We start from the raw sequence: 17390 nt of genomic DNA, 5'->3' as shown, positions 1-17390 counted from the left end.
AAGTTAAAAGACTAAAGCAGTGTGTTTCAATTTGTGGAGAAAAGTTCACTTCTTATCTGTTTATTTACTGGTTTGGTTTTGTTTGTTGCATGTGTGGAGGTAGTAAAAAAAAAAAATGCATTGACACATTATTATTACTATAATAATTAGAATAATCCTTTATTGATTTACACAGGGTGAAACAAAATCCTACAAAAATAAAAAATAAAAAAATGGGGGTCAAAATAAAATAAATAAATTCCTTTGTTCACTCCTTATACTTTAAATATCGACCATTAAAAAGCCCTGCGTAATTTGCTTCTTCAGTCTGGATTACTTGAAGTGTGTTGGTGTGTCTGAGAGAGCAGCGTGATACACAACAAAAGGCTGACGACACGAGGTGCTGTCATCACTTCCACACTGCTGACAGCAGGCGCAGCCTGGACACGAGCTGCGGCTCACAGTCATCCTGGTGTCAGGAGGAAACGTTCGAGCTTAAAACTAGTCCAACATCATGGTAGGACTCGGGATTTCTTGATGGGAAAACTTTTAAATGAAGGCCTGTGTAACATAATAATAATAATAATAATAATAATAATAATAATAATAATAATAATAATAATAATAATAATAAATAATTAATTACATCAAGTTTTTCTCCATGTCAGATCACCGTGGCTCACCGCACAGAGCCGAGCACAGCAGGCAGCAGCTCGGACTGCGGAGGAAGGGGAGATGGGGGGAGGGGGGGAGAGGGGGGAGGGTTTGGACCGGTCAGCGGAGCGTTTTGCCGCAATCAGTCCAGCGTTGTTCAGTCAACAGCTCTTTGAAAATAACATGATCAAAGTAAAAATATAAAAAAATAAAATTCACAGAATTCCACAAGACATAAATTCTATTCTAAACTGAGAGCTTTTAGGTAGGACTGGTAAAAAAAAAAAAAATAAAAAAAAAAAAAAATTATTTTCTTTTCCTTTTTGCGATCAAAAAGTAGAAGGGACGCCCCGTGATGACATGACCAAATTAATCCTGACAGAAAATGTTACATTTAAAGCAACGACTTCCACTTCCACTGGACAGTTTGGAATAAAACTGCCAAGGCCTTTCTATTCAATGAAATAAGAAATCAAGAATAGGCAACCAACTTGAATTAATTAATAACAAAAATAACAACAACAATAATAGTAATAACAAAGATAACACTTTATAAGACGGTGTGTGCACATGACATGACATAAACATGACATCACCCGTCATGGCGATGAAAGAGTCTTTATGAATGTTTATGACTGTTGTCATGAAGTGTCATCCGGTAAATAATGACACTTTTAATGCAAAGTTGATACTTTTAATTGACTTTTAATAAAACCTTTAATACAACTTTGCATTAAAAGTGAAAAGTGTCTTCATGTTCATGACCGTTATGTCATGTTTATGACAGTGTCATTTCAGTCTTATGCACGCTCCGTCAAATCAAGTGTTATAATAATAATAATAATAATAATAATAATAATAATAATAATAATAATAATAATAATAGTAAAAATATTAACATGTTTCTATTTTATTTGCTTGTAAAGCCTTGATTTGGCAGCAAGAAAAGGAAGAAAACAAGACATTTCCAGAACATTCTTCTTCCGCCACTGTAAACACGTTCTTTTATTGGCCCTGCACAATGTTGACAATCACTAATAATGGGAGGAATTCTGGCCAACCCTGGCGGCCTTGCAGGGATCAGTGATGAAGTTGGATGTGCATCAGAGCAATCACAGCCGACTGTAATGGGTTGACACCGGCCGTAATGAAAAGCAATCGGGGTTAAGGCCTTCCAAGCCACGCTCAGGGGCGTCCTTATTCCAGGAATATCCCCTAAATTCATTCTCTTTTTTTATTGCTGTGATTGGTAGTCATGGTATTTCCCCTAACATTGTCACACAAAGGTATTGGATTACTAATTTAAATGGATGAACAAAACCAGAGTCAGTCAGTAGACGAGCAGATGTCAGTGAGACTATGAATAAAGAAACTGAATATAACTTAAAGGTATAGCTTCCTGATATTCTGTTGTATTAGTTAATATTTAGTGGATGTGTGAGTATAAGGTAGCAGAAAGAGTTAATGAGTGTAACTTGTTCACAAGAACATCCTTGTTTATGTTTGTCACGGCTCATAAACAAACCTACAGTTTGCTGTGAATGATAATTGGCCCCGTTGACTCTTTCAAATAAAAAAAGGAAAAATGATCGCAGCACTCGACTTCGACTTTCCATGCACCCGTTGTCACCTGTGCATTATGTTTCCATGGTAACACACAACATCAAAACTGTTGAAACAGTTCGAATTTGTCTGTGTGTGTGTGTTGGGGGGAGCGGTTGGACAAAAAGAAAGAAAAAAGAAAAAGTCTACATCAACTTTAAGCAGCCCTCGCCCGGAGGAGATGGACATACACAAAATGAGGATCGCGGCTGCCGAGTTTTACCGGAAGAACGGAGTTCCGGCGATAATAGAGAGAGCTCTGAATGAGCTCTTCCTCCGGCAGCCCGCAGACGTTCATGGCTACCTGGTAGGAGGTTGTTTTCTTCTCCCCGCTGAAGGGGTAATTCACACGTTACGGTTAAACCATCCGATTATAAAGCCAATTAATCTGAGATAAAAAGCCACCACTGTTTGAGTTATTCTAAATATGTTTAATTATCAAGTGTTTATGTTATTGGGCCCTGTCATTAGCATTAGATAGGGAAGAGCAGTGACTGCCTTGCGAAAAAGGAGCGAAATTTTCAACTGCTGAAACTGGATTAGTGTGGCCATTTAAAATGAAGCTTACTGAAAATTTCAAAATAAAAGCCTTTGCAGGTTTCACTTCAGGTAAGTGCTTTTTGGGCTTTATGTGACTGGTTTAAACGAACCACTGTTACACATTGAATTAGTGTAGTAATTCAAATGAAGCTTACTGAAAGTTTCAAAATAAAAGTCTGTGTATTCCCTCTCACGTCAGTGCACCGCTGTAGGCAGTGCAATAATATTAGCCTTTTTTATGGGTTTTTTCTCTCAGGAGAAAAATGAACTGCCTTGCCCAGCAAGGCAGTTCATTAACATTAGCGCAAACATTAGCATTTCACTGCCCTCCACTAGTGCATTAGCATTAGCCTTGTCCCTAAAATTTTCTTATTAATTAGAGATGTTTAGTATACTGAATGGAACAAGTCAAATTAAAACAACATGCTGGTGATGCTCCACATGCTACTGCCAGCATTTAGGCTAGCATTAGCATTTTGGCTAATTTTAGCTTATAAACTAATTTTAGCATATAGATTGGCATAAGTCCATGCTACTCAACAAGCTTGAGACTCTCCACATGCTGTAGAGCAGAGACATAATATAAGAGTAGACCCCGCATTGGCTGCTCCGGTGCAAAAAATACGACGGCCATCTTGGAGCGGTCGTCCCTCCTACTTTGCTCAACCAAAACAGCAGAAGATGCCTCAGCACTGAGGGATATTGTTGTTCTGATCTATGGATTATTGATGTGAGAGCTCCACAGACAACATTTCACAAGTAAGATGAACATATTATTGTGTATATTTTGTGATTAGAATATTACTTTACTGTATTTATGTCCACTGGTGAGATACCAGCTAATATTAGCTACAGTGCTTGGTGTAATACGGGTTCAGCCTCTCTATGAAGGCTAACTGAGATTCTGTAAATCTAAAAAAATTAATTATTCTCTAACATTGACTTAGATTATCAGACACAAGAGCCTATTTTAGAAATGAAACAATATAACACATATTATAAAACTTATATTATGTGTTATAACATTCACCAGCAAAGTTTACACAGGTGGTAGACTATTATTTACATGTAATTCTTTCACTAGTAAGATACATCCCACATCTTCCGTTTTTGTTTTGAAAGTTTCATAAAGACACGATGTGAGGAAGAAGAGGGAGACATCTTTAAAGAGAAACAGATTCACTGCAGCACGGATGAATCTCACATCGGATTTTGGACTCAATCTCAGCTGCTGAATCTCTCTGAAGCTAGAAATCCTCGGGTGAAAAACACACATATGTTTTTCAGCCAAGTATGTATGTATACATACATACATACATACATACATACATACATACATACATACATACATACATACATACATACATACATACATACATACATACATTATTCAGTATTAATCATTATTTATTTGTGTTTGTATAGTTATATAAATATGTATTGATGTTACTAAATAATTTATTAAATAAATTATGAACGGCTGTGTGCTTTGTAATATGCTCATCATACATCAATATCAGAATATTCAATTCCTATTCCATTGTTATAGCCACTAAGCATATTTAAATATGCTGAACTATGTATTAAAAACATACTTCAATAATACAATTGTTTATAAATGTAGCTTTGATAGATGTTTGAATATGGTTTTCAGTAACAAAAAAGCGTGTTGTGATCGATTAAATGAGCTGATACGTAATTTTGCCTGCTAAACACATAAGCTGAGTTGAGTGGTCCACCGCTCCAAGATGGCGAGAGAGGTACATGAGGCGTCTATCCTTATATTATGTCTATGCTGTAGAGTACATTGCAGCTTTCTTTAGCATTGATGCTAATTTTTAGCATCAGAATACTGGGTTCCAACCGACGGGCACACTTTGGCAGGCCCCGGTTAAATTTCTTCAGGAATTTTCTAGTTAAGAACGCTATTCTGGTGAGAAGGCTATCTGTGTCAAAATTGCAGCACATATGGAATCGCATTGGAGCTGTTTTGTTTTTCTTTTTTCCCACTGCTGGTTTCCACAGGTGTCATTAATATAACCAAACATTTTTACATTTTCACAGCCAAATTCAACAACTAAACTGTCGCTTTTGCTTCTATTGTTAGTGATTACAGAGACCTGTTATGTTTCATTATGAAACTGGATCCCTGTAATAGTATCTGTTGTTCTCTGTTTCAGAAATACTCAACAGCAAAGGACCTTATGACATGTTTCCAGAAAAAAATTACATTTCTATTCTATTGCAAACATGCAAAAATGATGTGGGATAAGCATTTTGAAGTTGAAGTATAGGCTCCGTCTTCAGCTCTCTTCTGTTTTTCTCTGTACAGCACTTTAACTTACCTTCTGGAAGAATGATGCTGTGGGCTACTAATGAACTTGCTTTCATTTATTGAGGTTTTTTTTATTATTATTGCTAAGAACTTTGTCAGAAGAGAGCTTTCCACTTTCCAAGTCACGGAAAAAGGGGCAATGTCATGTTCTCAGGTTATCTCAGTCAACACAGAAACAAAAAGTTTCTGGATTTTTTGTTCTCGTCTTTAGAAATATGCTAGGCTTTCTCTTAAACTGAATACAGTTGTTATGCTAGTATCAAAACAAAAGCTACAGTAGGAAAAAAGACTTTAAAACTACGTGGCCATAGTCAGACTAACAGTAAAGATTTTTACATGAAACTGGAATATTAAATCCTTTATATAAATATTGTTTTAATTTTTGTAATTTGGAGAAAAAAAACTAGTAGATGTAATTTAAACATTTTTGGAAATGCAACATCCTATTGTCAGATTACCAGAGATCTGAGAGTGTTGGAATTGAGAAAGATTTTTTTTCTCTGTGCTTTTAATCTTTAGAAATAAGCAACTTTCTTTGGATATGACATTTTTGTGCATTTTTCATGGGTGATTTTTGTTAAAACAAATACTTTCCTTCAGGCTAATTTCTTTTTGGAACTGTCTACACCACCAAGGATCAGTAATCTGAGAGGAAGAGAGGTTTTTTCAGAAAATGGACAGCTTATCGTTGAGGTGGAGGTTTTCAGCATCGTCTGTAACAGAGAAAAGGTAAAAGTAATTCAGAAGTCATCCACCACATCCACACAGATGAAGAACAAGTTGGTTGTCAAATAATCACAAGGTTAGATTATTTTAATATGTCACAAATTTATAATATCTCACTATTCTTTGTTCCATTGATCCCATTAATCCCAAATTGCAGCCTTAATTTCCCTTTTTTTCTATATTCAGTAAATTTATTTAGGTTAAAATCTGCTAATGTTTTAATCACAGCAGGATATTGTTGAGGCCGGCCATAAAGGACAGAACTTTTGACGAAAAAAAGAATGGTAAGATTGAATTCCAGAATGCACTCCATTAAACTTTTTTTTTTTTTTTTAAACATCGTAAACTAAGGAAGAAAGAGTGTCTAAGCAAAATCAAGGTGTAAAATGACTGAGATTAAAAAAAATAATTTCTTCCTTTTTGGTGCATCATTACTTCAGACACACATTAAAATCCTCTTCCCTACTTGCCAAGTAAAAGACTTCATTTTTGAAAAAGCTTTGGATCCAAGCTACATCTACCACTCTACTGTTTTGGGCATCTGGTGACTAATATCCCAACTGAAAATGAGTCTTAGACTGGCTTCAGCTGTCCTGGGAGAAGAGAATCACAGCTCCACACATGGTGCCCTGGCCGAGCCGAGCCCTTCTCCAGCTGCTGCAACAGAGTGACCGCTACAAAGGCTTTCTTCTTTTATCTGGCCCAACAAAATGCCACAACTTATGTTTTGAACAGTATCATAAACCATACTGCTCAAAAGAATGGTTAAAGTAAAGAGGTTGTGTAACAAAGATCAAATTAGGACATAAATTGCTCTCTGCGTTGTGTTTTTGCATTTTTGATGCTTGTCGATCAGAGCGGAGACTGTTGGTCATTCAAACTTTTGAGCACTAATAACATTTTGTTGCTATCTTTCTTTTTCCCACTTTCTTCACTAAGCTATGCATCCATAGTTTATCTCCAGAACAGCCATGAAATGAATTGTATTTATGTATAACTGGATGTTATAAGGGCAGCATGACTGTTACACTATTATTTGTATTATTAAAAATACCAAACGCTATCAAACAGATACCCAACTCTGTTTACTGAACTAGTTCATTCTCTCGTTCAGAGCATGTCATCAGCAGCCGTCGTAAGTCACTTTGCACCAGTGGGAACTGGAGAGAGTCAGAGGAGCTCAGATCATGTGGAGACCGCTCTTCAGTGGATACATGAACCGTTCAGGAACCTGCTACTGAACCAGAACCCGTGCGATCAAGCTGAAATTGATCAAATGCTGAGGTGATGACTTCACTTGTTCAAGTTAACAAATGACAACCAACGTAACAAATACAGGAGGCATTTTTAGGGGTCTGTAACCAGATGCAGAAGAGGGTTTAATGTGGTCCTGACAGCAGGGAATGGGAGTTTTAAAACCTAGAATCATATTAATTTGGATTCTGTCTATTGCAGTCCACAACTTCTCTGCTTTAATGCTGCTAAATCCTACGCAGAGTTTCTGAGATGTTTCAGAAATGTCCGTGTTTCGATTGATTGTGTTATTTCCTGGCAGCGATTTCTTCACGTCCTACCAAGAGGAGGAGAAAGCAAGGCGTGACAAGCTGAAGGCTGAAGCCAGCGAGCTCGAAGCACCGGCTCGCACACCGCCAGCAATGTCATCAAAGGACAAAAAGAGCACCGGTAAAGGTAAAAGTCACTCAACGTAACCCTGAAGATGCTGCTGGAGTTCTAGAATTGTGCCCGTCAAGGTGGCAGCCATGTTGGACCAGCTCTGTTACTTTCCTTATGAATCAGTCTGAAAAAAAACAAACAAACAAATAAACAAACAAAGAAAAAACTCAACCGCAGCCACAAATCCCAGAGGAGATTTGGAGGCATCATGATCAAATAGAGAAACGGAGGAAGTCCAAACCATCTCTTTCAAGAATCCTAATGTGAGATCACTGGCAAACAGTCCTCATGCATTCATCTTTCTGGAAGAAGGTAAATCTGGACTCATCAGAGCACATGACCTTCTTCCACCTCTCTAGAGTCTAATCTTTATGCTCCCTTCCAAACTGTACAGTCTATTTCTGTGTTGTCTCACAGATTAGTGGTTTTCTTGTGGCTATACAGCTTTTCAGACCAAACCCCTTGAGTTTCATCCACATTGTGCGTGTGAAAGTGCTCTCACCTTTACTATTGGTGACATTGATGTCATCAAACTTTTAACTGATCACATATTTTTCTCATGCGGGTTTTTTTTTTTTCAGTTTTTGTCCTCAGAAATGTTGGTTCCCCACTATGCTTCTGGGTTTTAATAATGTGTTGGTTGGACAATTCTCAACCCAATTTTAGGAGTTTCTCAAATCTCCTTGGACGTTTTCATTACTTTTTGCCAATGAAAATGTAATCGGCAAAGGATGTTTACATTTGCCAATGACAGGTCAACCGTTCTTAAGACAGTTGATCCGTCTTAAGTGCTTGAACCCCGTTGGTGGAAGCACCCCTCAAGAATGATTAAAAATATTAAAGCTTATATGTAGAACTCCAAGATACATATCTAACACTTGACATGTTTAGTTTCAGGGGGGAAAAAAGCCACTAACTTTTCATCTTTTTTTTTTTTACATTTCAGGCAAAAAGAGCGTTGTTGACGAGAAGCAATTTCCTCCAGCAGAGCCACCAGAGCCAGTTCTGCTGGAAGGCATGGCTGTCGGCTCGGTGTCCCTGGCTGTAGCTAAATCTGGGGCAAAAATAAAGGGAATGCCTCTTTACAAATATATATCAGCTCTGAAGAATCAAAAGGTTTGACTTAAAGCAGCAAAACAAATATTTTACAGATATTTTTACAGAAAATTGAAAGCATTCAAAAGGTTGAACTCATTTCGCCAAAGGAACCGGCACATTTTCATGTTCCTGTCCCCTGGATCAGTCTGCTCAGCTGTGGGAAGAAATCCCCTGGGAAACTATGCTTACTGGAAGAAATTATTCTCATCTCCAAAGTGGGACATCCAGTCAAACAGGTATTGATCTGCTCTACCATACTTTGCCTTTTTTGTCCTTTACCCACAGCAATGAGTTAACAGCTGTGATGGACTGATTTGCTGTTTCTAAGGTAATTTTTTCGTGCTTGCCCCATTGCTTACTTTTATTTGTCTGAATTTAGCATATGGATAACTGTGGATGTTCTACATTTTACTACATTTGTCACATTTCCCAACATCATATTTAAAAGTCACAAAGACGTAAACGTCTTCAACAGAGTGTCACGTTGGCCTGTGAGTTACAGAAGGAGATGATGAGACTGATGAGCATGTCAGGAAAAGGCGGGGTGAGAGACACTGCTACATAAATTATATGTTTTTTACTTGAAGGATTTGCACATGAAAGAGCACTTTATGGGTCATCTTCAAATTAGTATAATGCAGGATGACAGAGAAAGCATGAAGGTCTGAAAAGATATTCAACGCTTCCTCTACTTCACCTAGCTGAATGATGTTGTCTTAGTTTCATCAAACCTTAGAATCGCTTGATTTAATTTATTATGCATGCATACTGTACTTGCCATTCACATGATAGCTTAATCTAAGCTGTTTTTGTACAAAGCCAAAAATTTAATATGCATGTTAGTGTCATCCACTACTGGATATGTAAAAAACCTTTACATCAAAGCTGTCGGGTTGTGTGAATACTCCAAGATCACCCTGTCCTCGGTGTCGCACAACGGAGTGCTCACAGCGAGTTGTGAACGACCCGAACAGCCTCTGGATCTCATCAGTAATGCCTGCACCAACCTTAAAGTGCCACTGGGAGTTGATGTCTTTCTGGCTCTGAACTGTGCTGCCCCGAAACTTGTGGACTATGTAAGTCAACCAAAGATTTTCCAACTACAATAGTAATACTACCATAGTGATGGGGGTTCTTATTTTTTCAGTCATTTATTACATGGACACAGGTCAGTATAAAAGAACCTATCTGCTTCATTTCAGTCTAAGGGAAAGTATGAAGTAGCAACAGGAGGTCTGAAGTCTCCGGATGAATTGATCGAGGTGTATCACAACCTCATCAGCAAATACCCGGCAGTGGTGGCCGTGATCGACCCTTTTAGGAGAGAAGTGAGTTCAAAGCATCTGAAGTTATCTCCTTTGATTATTACTGTATGCAGTTTTAATTGTTTGCTGTTATCGTTTTTATACTTCTGCCCAATGTCCCAAACTTTTTGTTAGAGGGTGAAACAGAAAATGCACGAAATCATCAATAACTCACAATAACATTCAGAAGGTCATTTGTTTCACACAAATCTGTCTTCCATTCATAGTGAACGTTTTTACTGACGTGCGCTTTAAATGGCTGTTTGTTGGGCAAATCTGGCTTTTATGTTTATTAATTACCATTTAGTTCTGAACAGTTCTTCAAACATGTGACCTGATTCTCGTCTGTGACTGCTTTAATGTGTCTTCTATTAGGAGGCAGAGCAATGGAAGAAACTCAGCAATAGGATTGAGATTTCATGTTCACTGCTGTCTGACATCACACACAAACCACAGGCTCCAGCTCTGCCAGGAGTCCATGGTTATGTCTTCAGACATGCCAACGAGACAACGGTCAGCGACATCATCCATGCTACATTCTGCTACCAAGGTGGGAGGTGTTGTGTGTGTGTGTGTGTGTATACTAGGTTTTTATATCCTAATGGGAACCTATTTCTATCAAGATTGTGGGGTTGTGGGAACCATTGCTCCTTTGGGGACATTTTCTTGGTCCCCAAGAGAGGAAATGCTGTTTTAGGGTTGGGGTTAGGATTAAGGGTTAGGCTGTAGAAAATAAATGGAAGTCAATGGAAGTTCCCACAAGCCATGAAAACATGACTGTGTGTGCGCGCGGATAAATATTACTAAAAACATGCTGTTTATCTGCCAACTGTTTTATGAACTTTACATTTGTTCTCATCTGTGTTCTTTGTTCACATAAATTTGCACATTTCAATAGTTTTGTATCTAAAACAACTGGTTTTAAAAATGTCATTTAATTTTCTATTAGAAATGAAATGCGTTTGCAAAGCTCTTCATTAAGAACACATGTGCTTGCTGCCACTTTCAAAGCATTTAAAGGATTTAATAAAAAAAACATCTGTAGTATCTGATTTCATAAAAATCTAACATAAATTACAGTTAGAAGTATAAAGTTTTTTGCTGCTGCAGTGTGCATGCTCGGCATGAGCATTGTATGATAACTAGGATCAAACTGAAATGTGACTTAGTGTGGCTGATCAATGATAAAAATCTGTCTTTTTCATTTATGGATTATGGGTGCTCACTTACAAGACTCAGAAGTTTAAAAATGCATTCGTAGCCTCCCACATCACTATGTTCTTTGCAACAGGATAATATTTAGTTTCAGTTCTCTTTGCTTTTTGAATTGTGTGTGAAATTCTTTGCGAGTGAGAAACTTTTATAGACGAACATTAACTATTAACCTTGTTGATATCAGGTGGATGCTGAGAATAAGCAAAGCTTGAGTTATTTGGACAGTTTCCTCTTTATGAGACAGGCAAAAGGCTCGGTTGGGATGTTCCAGACTAACTGGTGTGGCAGTCCCAGTTTTCAGGGTCATACTGACAGCAGGTCCAAAGCAGGGAATTGAGATTGAGCTGGTCCGGATCGAGTATGGTGTTGGACCGGCGACAATCCTGTACGAGTTGAACAGGACGTGCAGATGGGTCAGTCGCTTGTCAAACCTACCCAGAGTACATAAATGGCCTGAAGGTGTTACAGCACACAGCTTCACAACAATTTGATGCAGAGCAGGAGGAAGATCCGTCCTTTTACATAGTAGCTGCTGTGCCCCAAGAAGACGATGTTAAAGTGTGATGCTCACAATTCAGCAGCAGGTGTGGCATATTTCAGCTATAAAATATATATTTGATAGACCTGCCACAATATATCAATTAATTGTGATTTATTGCAAATTGATTTGTGATAAATCAAGCAAATTTTCATTTACTTGACTTAGTGTTTTTATCTTTTATCTCTCTCTTTTTTTTTTTTTTACTAAAACCTGAATGATATACCGGTAAGTCTTCAATCTGGTGTTTTGCTCTCAACTATCCATTTTTTTAAAAGACATTCATAATTCATTTTGCTTGTTGTGTTTGTTGTTTTCTTTATTTATTTTGAATAATCCAAATATCTCCCAGTTCCAGTGTTTAAATGTTCATTAGAGTTTAAAGTTTATTGGTCCTTCAGAATGTGTCCTTGCATTATTATGCCATTGTTGCTATTGTATTACTTGAAAATGGTCCCAAAACAACAACATTATCGTTTATCGCCATACGTTCTGGTACAATTTATCGTCCAACAAAATTAGTTATCATGACAGGCCTAGTATTTGAGAAGAACTGATTCGAACAGAACACACACAGGCCTTCCTTTGATAATATTCAGAGGATATTATCCAGATAGAATATAAATCCTTTTTTTTTCTGTCTGCTTTTTTAATCTTTACAAGTTTTCAATGGATTGCAAAAAAAATCATTATTTCCTTTTTGTGTGAATCTTTAAATTCTAACCTGCAGGTTCAGTGGTGTTGGATACGATGCTCAGTGAATCCAGCACTGACGGGTCCTTTGCAGACTTAGTAAGCTCTCTTCTCTGTCATTCTGTGTTCAGTGTCACATGTTCCTTTATATTATGTCACTGTAACCTTTCTGCTGAACAGCAGCTTGATTTAATGTGCTCAGATTCATAAATTCTCCTTTCACTGTTTGTTTAATAACTCAAGTAAATGTCAATAACTCAGAATATCACTCATTAGGCAATTCATTCTTGTAATTGTGTGAAGCTAAGGAATTAATTCAGATTTTTGTATATATTGGTGAATAAGTCTTACAGTTTATAACAGAAAAAAAAAAGATCAGCTTCTCGGAAAGGTCAAATTTGACAACAAAATAATACAAAGGGATTTTTAAGACAGTGTTACAAAAGTCTTGGCCACTTTACGGCCTACAGACGTTCGGGAAGACGGCCAGACGGAGGTCATAATGTTACAAAATAAATTATGAATTTATCAACTGTGATGACTCATTGGTTAACTGTTTTGAAGGACATTGGGCTGATCCAATAAAATGTCTTGTTATGGAGCCCAAGGCATAAGCAAACTAAGTGGCTGTTTGTGGCCCCCTTGGCCACTAGGGGGCACCCCAAATGGAATTGATTTGGGGGTTTTTTTCTATGTGGTTGCATTAACAAAAACACCCCACCTCTCGCCCGCTGGAGATAGGCACCAGCACCCCTGGTGACCCCAAGTGTGTTAGAAAACGGACGGACGGATGGAAAACCTGTGCACCTCATTGAAACGTTCTCTTCTCCCTCAGGCTGTGGGGCTGGGGCTGGACTATGTCAAACTGGGAGGTCTGGGTGGCGCTGAGACGATGGCTAAATACAATCGCCTAATAGCAATAGAAGAAGAACTGGCCCAACAAGGACTTCTGGGTAGGTGTTTTTCTGTTTTTCTCTGACTTCTTTAGCTGGACAGAGAAGGAGGCGCTCACAAAGCAGGGAAAAGTGAGGTCTCAGCTTGAGAACACATTTCTGTCTGTGTGCTGGATGTGAAAGGATGATGTGTGTGAGGAATCATGCAAACATGTATTGGTGTGGGGGAGAGTGGAAGAATGAGAACACCCTGCCTCGCCTCCCCCCTACCTTGAATCTGTTAATTGGCCACTTAATTACACACAAGGACAAATAAGTTCCCATTCATCATTTCTGGAAAAGCAGGCGGGGACACCAGAGGTTTAATGAGCACTGAGTATGTGAGTCTAATCAAAGACCATAAGACAGCTGTAGTCAGGACGGCTTTTCAGTGTTTACTGTTTGTCTTGATACTTTTTGCTGACTTCAGAGTTGACTGAGAAACAGAAAAAGAGCATATGTGTATGTTTAGTAAAGATTCGCAATGTTTAGCTATTTCTGTTATTTTGGTCTTGTCCCCAGTCTGTAAGGAACCGCCGCTCTTCAGTGAAAAGCCAAAGGAGCAGCCGGTTACAGCAGAGGAAACCATATGACTCAGCCAACAGCCCGGCCTGTTTAAACAAGCCTTGAAAACCTGCTGCACAAATCAGTCCCAGTTTTCCTGCTGTTGTTACTTGTGAGCACTAATACAGCTCACTCAGTGGTCGGCATTAATCTGAATGTTCTTTTAGCCTTTTTATTTTTATTTTAGCCTAGATATGAAACTCAATCCAAACCACTTCTGATAAAGCAAGAGTGGAAAACATCTGTTTTATTCATGTGTTCAATGAAAGACCACACAAAATGTTCAAGCATATCAACAGCCAATAAACTGTAAGTGAAGAGTGAAGATAGAAAATAGCAGTTCAGTTCTTTTTGGAAACATAATTTATGAATTTATTTTGCAGCAAATAAAAACATGTTATGATTGAGGTTAAAATTACGTTTTAAAAGCTTCCAAATGATTTTTGGTATTCTTTGATTTCCAACTTTGTGTTATGCAAGATCCACAAACAGACTAAAATTGAAATTGCATTAGAAAACAAATGTTTCAATAATGGTAGGGTAACTGTTTCATTGGGCACTTTGAGTAAAACAAGACCTGTTTTATTTATTTATTTATTTTTATTTTTTTGCTTCCTTCTCAGTAAATGTTAGGTTGGCTTTTAAATAAAATGAAATTACACATGTCTTTGGCTGCCCTCAGTTTAACTTCTTGACTGTTTTTATACAGTTTTGCCGTAAATGTCAGAGAACAAACCTTTAATCAACAAAATATGCAGAGACCAGCAAAGGCTGGACACACAGCTGTGTGTGAGTGAGGGGCCCACACTGTGTGTTGTGGAAAAGTTAATAAAATGACTGACTAAACAGGTCACGTTAAGTATTCCCACAACACACACACAAACACAAAAAAACCTCCCTAATTGCTGTTCCCTTATAGCAATTAGAGAAGAAAACAAACGAAAAACAACAAAACAATTTATTCCATTGCTGTGCTGATTAACGACGATCAGAGGTGTGGCAGCGGCAACCAGGCAGAGGGGAAAAAAAGGACACAGCAGCACGGCTCGTGTAATTGTATGTTTTGCCTCGATCAAAACGTGTGTATATCTGATAATTAAAGTCACCAAGTCTGGCGGGCTTTAGTAGATTGCAGAGGGAAAGAACGAAGCAAGTTGTTAGCTCATAAAAGGAAGAGGGAAACAGTAGAGTCACTCCTCAAAGCTGTTATTAAATATGGCCTTACTGTTGAGCCTAAAGGACGGCCTGAACCATAAAAACATCTTTAGTCGTGGAGGATTTAATGAGGCAGCAACATAAACCAACACAAACAACCTGAGTTTCATTTCATGTCATAGGAAGGTTGACTGTTTAACGCCGTCCTTCAATATGCAATCCAGGATAATCTACACGTTATTCCGCTGTAACACACACTCTGTATGTTGTTTGTTCACACACCTTCACCCTGTTTTTACAGACATGCTGCTAATATTCTGCTTTTGCACCCACAGACAAAGTGTGTGTGTGTGTGTGTGTGTGTGTGTGTGTGTGTGTGTGTGTGTGTGTGTGTGTGTGTGTGTAACATTGTTTCTGTAGCATGGAAGAAAAAGGAAACCAATAATTGTGCACTTCAAAACGTGCTGCCGCTGACTCTGGTCAGAGATACGTCAGTTACATTCGTCCACAAACTGTGTTAGGTGGATCGGTTGGGGAGGAAATTGTATCTCAGTGCTAAATGAAGCTTAAAGCCTTAATTAACAGCCCAACACAATAGGTGACGGACATCTGTCATAGTTCACAGCTCTCGTGTTTCACTTCCTCGCCGGAGCAGGAATCTGGGAAGTCTGGACAGGTGTCAGGGAAAACAAAACTGAACCAGGAAAGCCTAACAGCGTGGTTTAATCAGCAGTCTGGCCATTGTTGCATTCAAAGGATGCAGGCTTATCCTCTGGTCTAAACCTGACTAAAAGCCATCACTAGCTGGAGCTTTGAGGGGAAATCCAGCCAAAGACACTGTAACAAAACAGCCGGCAGATATTTTAGTCTGATCTCTGTAATTCTGAAAATTCTCAGTGGTTGAAAAGGTGGTAATAATTACTGATTACACGCATGCACACACACACGCGCACACACACGCGCACACACACACGCACACACACACATTTGCGTGGCTATTTTTGTGGGGACTTTCATTAACTTCCATTCATTTCTACAGCCTAAACCTTATCCTAACCCCATCCCATACTCAATTCACACCATAGTCCTAAATCTAACCCCTGAGCACAAACACATGTGTAATGTCTCTCTCTCTCTCTCCATATATATATATATATATATATATATATATATATATATATATATATGTATTCCTAATTGCTTTTGTCAGTCAGATTTGTTCCCAGAGTTCCAGGGACTAAAAACCATCCTGGCTTCTGAAGAGGTTCCTGCAGTGAATATCTTCAGTGAGTCATATTCTGCCGTCATCTAACAGGATCAGAGCCAGTAAAAAAGCTCAACAACCTAATAAAAAAAGGCTGCTGCTGGGTTAGGGATGACTCTGGAACCTCTGGAGATTGTTGCACAATGAAGGTTTTTGCATAAAATGAAAAACATAACCAAAAGATAAAAGGTGTCCTCTTCGTAAGGTTGTAATCCACCAACAGTGTCTTCAGTCAGAGGCTTCTCCTGAACTGCTGCAGCACAGACCACAGCAGTATCTACAAAAACTCCTGGGAGAAACTGACAATGAATGTGAAGTGGCCCTTGACTGTTGCTGCTCTGTAACAGTCTCATGACTGGATATGGTGATGTTAGCATTTTATGACAAGCAGCAGCAACATAATTAGCATTGCTAATCCACCTCATTTGCTTTTGTAGCTTCTCTTTAAATCTTTGTCTGGCCATCTGGTTAGGAAGCCAGGCAGAGAGATGTTGCCCACTATGATTAATGCAAGAGATTGATTGTTTCTGACCAGGAGGGATGAGTTTCTGCGTAGGGAGGAGCCAAAGGAAGTGGATTTGTTCACTATTGTCCTGTACTGTGAGGATATAGTGAATGTTTGAACAAATCATATATTTGTCAAATGTACCTATCGCAGCTTTAACTGTATCATTTGCCTGTAATTCTTGCTGTGCAAAATATCAATCTGTTTCTGTGAGCGTTGTGTGGGTTGGCTACAAGCGACCCACAGAACGCAGACATTTTCTGCAACATACTGTATTTATATTTTGGTTTTATTCAAAGAAATTCAGCAAAGAAAATATCAGCTGCAGGACAATAACAAAATTGCAAGGAAATTGTATGCTACTGATTTTAATAAAACGAGATATTATTTTTATGTCAATAAGATCAGGCGAAAGCACTATCAGTCAAAGTTGCTGCTCATCAAGCCTTTCTGTTGAAGATAGCTGTAAACTTGGTTTGACCATTGATTCAGGGTGATGCGTGGTTTTCAGCACACTTAAATATTTAAAAGTCACCAAGTATAAAACACTGCTGAGTGGATGCCTTGCCAAAACCACGATGGCATAAAGAGCAGGAATGACATCCTCTATGA

The 17390-nt window shown here is 38.3% G+C and overlaps 1 protein-coding gene across 1 annotated transcript; it reads left to right on the top strand.

The window, feature by feature from the left end:
* Window positions 1–1943: 1943 nt before the first annotated feature.
* Window positions 1944–14272, top strand: eno4 (enolase 4). The gene is made up of 13 exons (XM_008428969.3): window positions 1944–2542; window positions 5711–5839; window positions 6951–7120; window positions 7392–7525; window positions 8457–8626; window positions 8716–8844; window positions 9084–9152; window positions 9520–9684; window positions 9811–9936; window positions 10288–10462; window positions 12396–12457; window positions 13194–13311; window positions 13813–14272. Exons 1-13 carry the CDS (start codon window positions 2417–2419, stop codon window positions 13881–13883), a joined length of 1644 nt encoding a protein of 547 aa, XP_008427191.1. The 5' UTR covers window positions 1944–2416; the 3' UTR covers window positions 13884–14272.
* Window positions 14273–17390: the final 3118 nt, after the last annotated feature.

Source organism: Poecilia reticulata, chromosome 15 (genome assembly GCF_904066995.2).
Source record: "Poecilia reticulata chromosome 15, P_reticulata-male-v2, whole genome shotgun sequence".
In the NCBI taxonomy this organism is placed as follows: Eukaryota; Metazoa; Chordata; class Actinopteri; order Cyprinodontiformes; family Poeciliidae; genus Poecilia; species Poecilia reticulata.
The sequence above is the reverse complement of the archived record's forward strand: the minus strand, read 5'-3'. Positions and strand labels throughout refer to the sequence as shown.